Source organism: Acyrthosiphon pisum, chromosome A1 (genome assembly GCF_005508785.2).
Source record: "Acyrthosiphon pisum isolate AL4f chromosome A1, pea_aphid_22Mar2018_4r6ur, whole genome shotgun sequence".
NCBI classification, from domain to species: domain Eukaryota; kingdom Metazoa; phylum Arthropoda; class Insecta; order Hemiptera; family Aphididae; genus Acyrthosiphon; species Acyrthosiphon pisum.
The window spans coordinates 167,019,063-167,029,876 of record NC_042494.1 but is presented as its reverse complement, the minus strand read 5'-3'; the positions used below and the strand labels follow the sequence as shown (position 1 = coordinate 167,029,876).

General features: G+C 28.1%; 2 protein-coding genes across 5 annotated transcripts in view; one reads left to right on the top strand and one right to left on the bottom strand.

Annotated features, from left to right (window-relative positions):
- The window catches only part of LOC100575424, a 12,112-nt gene extending 7,805 nt beyond the window's left edge, over positions 1–4,307 (bottom strand). Inside the window, exons 1-2 of the mRNA XM_029486422.1 lie at positions 3,205–4,307; positions 437–1,690 (exon numbers count right to left, since the gene is read on the bottom strand). Coding sequence (XP_029342282.1) covers positions 437–461 — 25 coding nt within the window. The 5' untranslated portion in view covers positions 462–1,690; positions 3,205–4,307. The remainder of the gene's footprint in view (positions 1–436; positions 1,691–3,204) is intronic.
- Positions 1–8,984, top strand: part of Jhbp (juvenile hormone binding protein) — a 12,787-nt gene extending 3,803 nt beyond the window's left edge. The window contains exons 2-8 of one of the 4 annotated variants that reach the window (XM_029486089.1): positions 5,601–5,698; positions 5,871–5,960; positions 6,022–6,071; positions 6,187–6,452; positions 7,576–7,731; positions 8,187–8,362; positions 8,490–8,984. In XM_029486089.1, coding sequence (XP_029341949.1) covers positions 5,874–5,960; positions 6,022–6,071; positions 6,187–6,452; positions 7,576–7,731; positions 8,187–8,362; positions 8,490–8,615 — 861 coding nt within the window. In that variant the 5' untranslated portion in view covers positions 5,601–5,698; positions 5,871–5,873 and the 3' untranslated portion in view covers positions 8,616–8,984. Of the gene's footprint in view, positions 1–5,600; positions 5,961–6,021; positions 6,072–6,186; positions 6,453–7,575; positions 7,732–8,186; positions 8,363–8,489 lie in introns of those variants that run through there. The other 3 variants (XM_016801586.2, XM_008181323.3, NM_001134853.1) reach the window with 3 other exon arrangements.
- Positions 8,985–10,814: the final 1,830 nt, after the last annotated feature.

Here is a 10,814-nt window from a genome sequence, read left to right as displayed (position 1 = left end):
CGTTCCTTGCAAATTTGATACTTGCGAAGATTACGAACAAATATGAGAGCACATCTTCATGGAATCACAGACAGTGATTTTCCACAACAGTTGCTAAAAATTGGGGAAGGAATTTTTCCCAGTCCAAATTTAAGTGAAAATATGTAAAGGGTATTTGACTTGCAATTCTTTTCACGGGCAACGCCGTGCGGGTACGGCTATATATATGTATGTCTATGGCATTAAAAGTTACGTTTTACGACAAATGTATTATTTAATGTATCATCTCACAATGGTCTACCAGGGTGGCTGAATTGCACTTACTGTTGCGAGTTACATCCAAAAAGATTTAAACAATCACACAATTTTAAGGGCTACGAAGTGCATGGGATCAGCTAGTTATTTATACTTATACTGGTGTCTTATGTTAAATAGATCACCCTTTTTGTATGCGTACCGGTGACCGTTATTGAAATGCTCATCGGAGCGACATATCTGGGCTTCGGAAATGCGTCGTACTTAGTGTAACAATTCAACGGTCGTGGAAGGTTGGCGGCTCCGAAATGGACGGTTGCTTCGAACTCGACAAAGTAAATATTCGAAACAATTTTTGGTCGGAAAACGCATTTCAGCCTTTTCGTATGGCGGCTACCGATATAAAACTGTTTTGGACTTATCGCGAACGGGTTATCATTACTGTCTTCTGTGTATGAGAGAGAATATATTATTATATACACCAAGTTAATATTTAGGTATAAGAGCTATTTAAGTCTATAGTGCAAATCGTTGTTAACCACGGCTACCAGGTCTTGTAATTTGTGTTTGCATTCAATATGATATCTTGTTTTCTATATATTATGATTAACTTGAGGGGCTAAAATATTAATATACATTTTTAAAGTATGAATTACACAATAAGGCCAATAACCAATAGGTATGTGTAATATGGGTGCTTAATTAGTGTAATAATTAGACTCCTACCACTAGTTTGTTTACAGGTTACAGAAAGTACTGAAGTAGATAATATCAACTCGTTTTTGTAATAAAATGAAATGTTGGTAGGTATAGCAGAGTACCTACCTAAAGTAATGATATTAGTTGAAGTAAATAAATATGTGATAAATTATATTAAATTTGTCATTCAGATTTGACAACCGTATATTCGTTTATAATCAAAGAAAATATTGTTAAATACTTAAATAGAAATAGTTGAAAATCATGCGAAAATTTATATTTTTTTATATTTTTTTATGCGTTTTACTGAGAATTAATCGAACGCGTGTTTAAAAATAAAGTTTTGTAACAAATAATACTATTTAACCATTATAGTCCATTTGATAATAATATGTGATATGTGCATACTTGACTGTACGTCTGTACTGGACAGATTTTTGGTTATGGGTACAAGATAATTTTCGACAAATATAATTAATACTTAACCTTGTATCCAATTTATGTAAAGTGGCGTGTCGGAATCATTGCGTACGTTAAATACCATGGATTTTGCATTCTTAACGTAACCGAATCGTAATTCTTTCGGTAACACGGTTACTTGGTGTTGTCTATCGTTCCTTGGGTGCGCGACATCTTTAAAGAATTCGGCGTATCTGTTTTCGGATTTCGGCAATGGTCCAAACGGTGACCTGAAGTACGAAAACGGATCCATTTTCATTGTACCAGAAAATGCGTATATGTCAACGTAAACGGGATGCTATAACATAATATTATATGTGGCTATCTTACAATGTACGATGTGGAACCGACCAAAAATTAATGATTTTTGAATTTCTACCAATCGGTGATGACCATAACGGCCTATAACGGCTATATTATATTATATGATATAGTGATGTTTGTAGGTATAATATAATATGATGTAGAGTATTAGAGCGCGATTAGTTTTAATAAAGTGTACGTCATTATAATAGTACCTATATTATAATAACTGTCAAGGATCGAGATATTTCAAAGATACACGTAAAATATATGAATAAAACAAAAATGTTCATGCATAAAACCTAGCTTATCTATGTTGTAAACTATAAAATACATTACAATTATTTTTTATTGGTTTTGATTAAAATATTTATAACTTGGAATACATTTTTAAATGCCATCATCTGATAAAAAAAACCGTTTTATATACTTTTCTCTTGATTACAAATCATTTATTGATATTATAATTCTATTTAATTTTAAAAATAATCCAATATATTTTAGGTTTAAAAAAATCATTTACTCGCTAATGGTATTCATTACTGTTAGTTTCCGTTAAACAATGAAATACAAATTTAAAGTTTTTTAAGGATACCTATCAAAAATATTAAATACTAAACAGTGGCGCCCAACCCTATTACTAGGTGTAGCGGTCGCTACACATTGAAAATAAGGGGTGGGTGGGTATAATAAAATAAAATAATTAACTTGAAATATGTTCATTATTAATCACAGATTATATTGGTTGATACCTTAATATGTTAATATTATCAATTAAAATATGATAAAATGTATAAAATAATATAATTTTGAGTTTGTGAGGGGGTGGGTAGGTGGTTAAAATTATTTCTTGCTACACCTGAAAAATATATCTCGGGCGCCACTGATACTAAATAAATGCTTAAATGTATATTAGGTATTATATATTATTATTATTTAGTGGCCTGGTGCGTGGTGCGGTGGTTGGCCTCGGTCACTAATACGTGTTCTAAGACCAAGCTTCAGTCTGTATCACCAGTTCCCGGATCACCCGGGTTTTTAGTGACAAATCTTCGCCACATATACACGTGTTCCAAACAGTACTCTTCCCACGATCCTGATGAAAAGTCTGCTATGAAAATATTTGGACAAAAAGTCCAGAGACAATTTTGTATTTTCGAACTTTTTGTCTGACAGTAAAAATGTGCTCGGTTACTGTCCGATTACCAAAAAATGAATCCGGTCTTTTTGTCCAAATTTTTTCTTAACGGACTTTTTATCCCCGGACTTTTTGACCGATTACCCCTCCTCACAGTAAAAACAAACTAAAATAACCTTCAGGCTAATGACCATAGATGTCGAATCCTTAACTCAATAAAAATATATATATATTATTATTTAACTCCGTAATCAGTTAGGGCATTAGGACGGTACTGTATCCAGTGTATCCTATGAAAAAAATAAGTGGCTACGTGGTTACATATAATATATATTATTATAATATGTGTTATAACTTATTATAGAGCTTACGTGGTACGCGATCAGAATGTAAAGTCGTTTGTAGTAATATCCAATTTGAACGGGTTTCAGTTCCAATTTTATCTGAACACGATTTTGGACAACTCCAAACGACGGATGACATATTATCGGACAATTTTCCCAATCGTATTGCACGTGATACTGCCCAGGCATTTTGGAACTGTTTATTAGATTTACGGATTTGATAGATGGCCCATCTCCTCCCGATCGACACATGTACACTTTGGTTGGTGAAATTTTCACCGATGGGCCTTAATGTAATAGGCAAATACAAATTGCATATTGTGTACTGTATTGGTAATTTAATAATATCTTTTATTGAACATTAGTACAAAATGGTCCCTACGATTCTTTCGTATACACACGCTATAATATAGCATTAGTGTACTAATGTTTATAATAAATGTACTCTACTTTATATGTTTATACTATACAGTTCTAACTATACCTAACTAAAATGGTGTCATCATAGTTATATTCGCCCATTTCACCATATATTTTTACGAAACCCTACGAAATTTGTATAATACGTATGTAAACACCTATATGATTAATTTTTAATTCGTTATAATTGATGACTACAATTCAATATTTAATATTTACTAATTAGTGACTAACTGCTGTAATTACCGTAACATGATCCCTGTACGCATACTGTGACTTTTTGTATTATCTTGACATCACCGTGTTCACTCTGTAGTGATTCACACTCGGCAACTTCCTCATTAATCGTTTTAATTTGATCGTCTGTCGAAAATAGTGTGAAGTACTCTAATGTATTTTGTATGAGTTCAGATTTCGGAGAAAATATAACTGTAAAAGTTGCTTTTTTGTTTGGAAATATTCTTGGCGTTCTTGCCGGCTCAAATTCGATTGAATCGGCCAAGTACATAGATTCATTATTATTTTTTACTTTAAATGTTGTGACCTTCTAAAAAATAAATAACAATAATAAAGTGTATATTATTTCTTGTCGATGTTCTCTTTTTGACATGTTATTATGTTAATTATGCACGAGGTAGGTACCTACATATCAACAAATACATTTTCCATAAAATATAGGCTCCTACTATAAAAAAATTATATGTAATAGGTACTAGTGTACTACTAACATAACAATAAATAAATTAAATACAAACATACTTATTTTCAATGTTAAAAAGTAAAATAATCTTATAGGTTGGTTCTTTCATTGGCATTAAGCCAACAAGCTTTATATTTTATCCAATTTATAATTTAGAAAGATCTTTTGCAAAATCATTGAATAAATAGTAGATAAAAATATAACGGTATATAACAATATATTATTAACATAATATTTTTTTAAAATAACTGCAAATAAAATATGAACTTGCTTTTGAATCGTTGGTTATATCGATTGATCTTTTACGAACAGAACCAACTGGGACAGCACCAAAGTCAATATTTATGAAATATTTGTTTGCATTATCGTTGCCTGTTTCAGACACAGAATGCATAATGATTTATGTTGTACTGTTTATTACTTATTAATTATAACAGTTATGCCTCGATCATAACGTCAGAAAACAATACATTGATATTTTATACTATTATTGTGAATTAGGCACTATTCTGATTAAATTTAGAATCAACTATCTATGAATCGTCATAGAGATTATTACAATATTTATCATAATAATTATAAATATAGAATTAAAATAAAATAACATGCGTTTGAAAAATATAGTCTTGTTGACTTATGTTCAAATTTCTGTTGAATAATTTTTTAGCGCGGAAACTACACATCTTTTTTATTATATCGATTACCTACATTATTAGTATTTAATATAATGTAAAAGTATCATGAGATATACTTATATTTAATGTACAAATAAAAAATAATATAATAGTATGTTTGTTGGCATAAGCATCGTATGAGTGAAATAAAACATTTTTTTTTTTTGTTTTGTTACCCATCTAATTATTCTAATACACGGAAAAAAAGATAATATCCTTTTTCGAAGTACCTACGTAATTTAAAAAATGTTTAATTCTAATATCACTAAAGCGGCTAAGCCTTATAATATTGTGTAGTTAAATCCTTCGAACCAAGTCCTAAATCCTAGTTACACATCTGCACCAGACATTTTGATAATGAATATGTATATAATACCGAAAAAATATACACAGATTTTGGTGTACTCGGACTGTGTGGACTGTGGATAAATGTTAATTACATCTTTATCGTTTTATGATTGCTTGAATCTTTTTTTAAATCTTGATATTTTAATTTTTTTCTTACCTACGTACAGATTATTACAGAAAATAATAAGTAGCTACCTGTCTATCTAAGTACCTTTAGGCTTTAGGTATAAAGTATAAAGTATCAGGAAAATATTTTGATGACGTAATCATTTTAATTTCAGATTAACCACAGCGAACCGGTTTGTCAGCGGATCCCCTCCAACTTACTGTGTAGTCTGTTGAATGTACTCCGGTGTCCGGTATTTGGTACCAAACTATAGTAAAGTAGTACTACTATTATTATACTACCTTAGTGGGTACTGTTATAATTAGTTTCCGTTCGTTTTGAAAGTAAGAATTTTTTACGTCGTGTTTTGTGACGACAATATAGTAAAAAAATACTAAATTTTTTCTCGTTGTATTAAAAGAATCTACTGACTGACTCTATATAGGAGATGGCTTGTCGCGCATTACATTTCGTGTTTAAAATTGCCGAGAGAACGAAAACCATCAAGTTCTTTAGAGAACTTTTGGGAATGAAAGTAATTATTTTCTAAAAATGAACTAGTTACTTCAATGTTTATTAACCTTTTTTTTTCATAGATATTGAGGCATGAAGAATTCACTCAAGGCTGTGAAGCGGCGTGCAACGGGTCGGTAATTTTTTAGTTAAAGTGCATTAAACATAATAATATAAGATGTTAAGTCTAAGATTATTTGTTATGTAATCAAGTACTTACATAATTTCTATCAATTTTATTTTATTAGACCATATGACAACCGTTGGAGTAAGACTATGGTCGGATATGGACCAGAAGACAGTCATTTTGTAATTGAACTTACCTACAACTATGGAGTTGATGATTACAAACTTGGAAATGATTTCCTTGGAATAACATTAAAATCTTCAAAAGTGTTAGAAAATGCTAAATCGCTCGGTTGGCCTGTTGATGTTGAGGACAATATGTCTTATGTTGTCGCACCAGGAGGATATAAGTTTTATGTGATTGATGAACCTCAACCTGTTGATAAAGGTATGTAAGTTAAATGTTTTTAGAATTTAACTTAAAAGAAATTATTTAACATGCTTATACCACGGTTTATGATAAAATATTGTAATATTATTGTTATAGATACAGTAGATTACCCATTTTCTAAATTATATGGAACCAAATGTTTTTACATAAATGGATATAACTCAACTACTAGAAATTCAATAAATTAATGTAAAATAAAACATTCAATCCTTTTATAATTGTAAATAATTGTAAATAATTTTAAAATATTATTATAAAAAGTAAAAACTCATATTACCAGGTATAAAATATAAAAACTAAATCATTGATAAGAAAAATTATGCAATACAAATAGATAAACTTGTTTATATTTAAATAATTTATAGGCATATAAATTATGTAACTATTTATTGTGTACCTACATTTTAACAATCACAGTTTTGTGTGTTTCAAATTTTCAAATAATTTATAGCTGTAGGTACTCTTAAAACAAAAGCGTGTGCACATTTTTATTTTACTGAATATCTGTTTTTGTTTGATTTTGTTTATTCTGTTATCATCTAGTGTTAAAGATTTTCTATCAATTTTGTACATCTTTTGATATCTGGTCGTCATAATTGGCATTCTACTGTTTTATTATTGAAAAATTAATAATCCAATCAACCAATAGCTATTATAAACCAACTATTAATGCTACAGTTGTACATAATATAGGTATTATATCTATAAGACTATATACACCATGCATTTCATTGTAAATTTAATTTTTTTAATTTTTAATTTTAAGATCCTATTTTCTTGGTATATAGTAAAATTTTAAATCTTACATTCAGCAATGTATTTTATTCTTTTATTAGTTTTTTAAAAGTTATATTAGTAGTAGTACTCTATCATGAAATTTGTATAATTAACATTTGTGTTTTTAATTACATAAATACATCATATTAATTACATATTTTATGAAAAACATATGTTTTTCTTCATCTTAAAGATAATTATTATGAAAATAATTACGTAACTGTTTAAAAAAAACTGTTTGGTAAATTGTTTGTATAGTTGTCTTTTCAATTTCATAGAGAACTGAGTTTTATAAGTTGGTACATTTTAATTTTATATTAATAATCAAATTGTATTTTTTTAGATCCTGTTGTAAATGTCATGTTATCATCTACAAATTTAACAAAATCTATGAAATTTTGGAACGGAATACTTGGCTTAAACATTTTCAATCAAAATGAATCTTCAATAGAATTAGGATTTGGCGAAGATCAAGCTAAATTGAAATTGAGAGATATTGGTAATTTTTTAAATATGGTTACTTTTTTCATATATTCTGTTTAATATCTATGTATAATTTTATGTATATAGAAAAATTATTGTACGTTTGTATGGGACTTTTAGACTTGGATACTACTGAAACTATTGGCACTAAATTTTGCACACATATTTATTGAGACCGAATGTTTATAGCTTTATTTTGCAACCTATAGGGCTAGGATGGCTCCCACAGGAATTTTGTGTACCCCATATATATACATTTAAAGCTATAAACATTCGGTCTCAAGGAATATGTGTGAAAAATTTGGTAAAAAATATATATTTATAAAATAAAAGATACGTTTATTGTTTATTGTTAGAGATATCAAGAAACTTTAGAGAGTAGTTTTTTTCCAGGGTGAAGTCAGATTGAACAGCTAGTATATTATAAAAATTGTCAATTAAATACTGTTATATTATTATCATTTTTTTCAGGAGAGCCTATTAACCATGCCACAGGATATGGAAGAATAGCATTTGCAGTTCCTACATCTGAGTTAAAAAGTTACCAAGAAAATGCTATAAATAATCAATATAAAATTTTAACTCCTTTCGTAACCTTAGACACACCAGGAAAAGCTTCAGTTTCTGTTGTGATTTTTGCTGATCCTGTAAGTTTCATTGCCTTAGAGCATATTAATTTATTTTATTTTATTTGTTATTCTACAGTAAGTTATTTTTTATCATAAATGTTTGATCGAAATCCATGTGAAATAATCAATTTATATAATTTTTTAGGATGGTCATGAAATATGTTTTGTTGGAGATAAAGAATTTCGTGAACTATCTCAATTTGATGCAAGTTCTGAAAAGCAATTAGATAAATACATTGTTAAAGATGAAGCAAGAAAATTGAAAAATTAAATGTTTATGATTACAATAACATTTTTTAAAATTTATATTTCTAAATTTGTATAACCAACACACATTTTTAGTTTTATTCATTGTTACACAAAAATATTATTAGAGATAATGGGTTAACTTATTTTGAAAATTATATAATATTACTTAATAAAATACTGTTGATAATATGTATTTATATATTGAACATTACTACTCATCTAATTATTCTAAAATCTAAATCTAATGTTCATAAGAGATATGTTATTTCATGTTTGGCGTATTATTGGTGTATTCATTTTATAGACAAGAATATTATTTAAAGCAGAAAATAATAAGATTATTCATTTTTAGACATTTATAATTTATAATAAACCGTATTAAAAATATTTACTTTATTAATGGCAATGCTTCTAATAAATACCTTTAAAATTTTAAATAATACATTAGTAATATGGTTGTTTATCACTTTGAAATACATCATTACCAAATATTGTGCATATGAGGATACAAGTCACTTATATATCCTCTATTTGTTTTACATACATTCTACATTCTTCGAAGATTTGTTTGATTGTGATTATGGTTCTGCATCATTGGCATATTGGTGAGTCACCTTTATTCATTAAATATTCATGAGTTGGTCTCGTGTGGCTGATTCTGGCCCGATTTAATTTTTTTTCATTTGTGGTACTAATATTAGGGTTTCTTCTTTATTGATTTCTCCTAATAAATGATATAAGTATTTTTTTCCATGCATATAAAAGATAATTTAACAATTAATGTTCAGACAATCCATATTTTAGTATTCAAATGTATATTTATACATATATTTGTATCTCTTATATTTCCCAAGTAATCAGCAAGAAAGTGTTTGTTCAAGAAATATGGGATTATAATTTAAATGATTCCTTTAGAGCAATAACCTATTGTTTTATAATGATAATTTCATATTATTTTTTTTTTATATTATACATCTAATTTGATTGTAGAAAAGAGTAAATAAACTACCAGACTATGACTTTTAATTAACATGATTAAAAACAAATTACTTTAAATGCCACACACCTAATAGGTTCACTATAAAGATTTAAGTTAAGAAACACCAATATAAATTTAATTATAATATGAATACTTGAAATATCTAAACAAAAAGAGGTAAGCAAAATTTTATATTATGAAATATAATTAACATGAATAATGAATACTTACATCTTTTAATGGTATTAAATTGAAGTTTGTAAAAAAAATAAGTTAATTATTTTTTAATTTGTTGAATAATAAAAGATTTTGTCAGTTTAATTTTTTTGGATTTTTCAAAACTTAAAAACCGTTTTAAAAAACATATTAATGTTAAAAAAAAAATGGTTTTTCTTCTGATATATTAAAAACTTAACTTAATTTACAATTTGAAATAAATTGTACCTATATAAGATTTTAAGAAGATAATAGAGAGAAGATAGAGTAGGTATATAGCAAAATGTATACTAATTTGTAATTAAACATTTTTAATTTATTTTCTCCATCTTTTATCATTAACATTCATTCTTTAGGTATTTTTCTCTTTTTAATTACAAAAAACATTTTTAATTTAATTTTTCGAAGCAGAAAATTTTTTTGAGAAATTTGGTGTATAAAAATCGAATTTCAAACGAGTAGTTAATAAGTTATAAGTAGGTACCTATTTAAAGTTTAGATGAGCCAAGTGGCACAGGCGTACTAGCTGCAGGGCCGGCGCTATACATTTTTTTAGGGGGGGTCTATTCACTATAATTTTCCGACTGAAAATTAAGTGATTTTCCGACTATACTATTCTACATACTCAATGACTCACGTAATTTACATACAAGTAAATTGTTTAATAAATACGTCTAACTTGTTCGTCTCACGAAAACAGGATATTTGTACCTATCGTTATTCATTGAGATACTATCCAATGCATTAATAATATCCCCAATTAGGTTGAATAAGTACTAAATAAGGGGCCTCACTATGGCCATTATTTGAAGGCCTACATTTAGGCTAATCTTGTCATAGCCACCCGAGATCTATGTGTTAGTTGTAAATGATTATTAGTGTGAGTGAAATCAAGTGCGGGTATCGTCTCTCGTACGCGCATATACATGTCGATAACTCGATAAATATATCAATTTCACTACACGAATTTTACAGAAACATACATTTGTCTTTACAAAATTAAAGTTAGTTAACGTTGTCTGATTT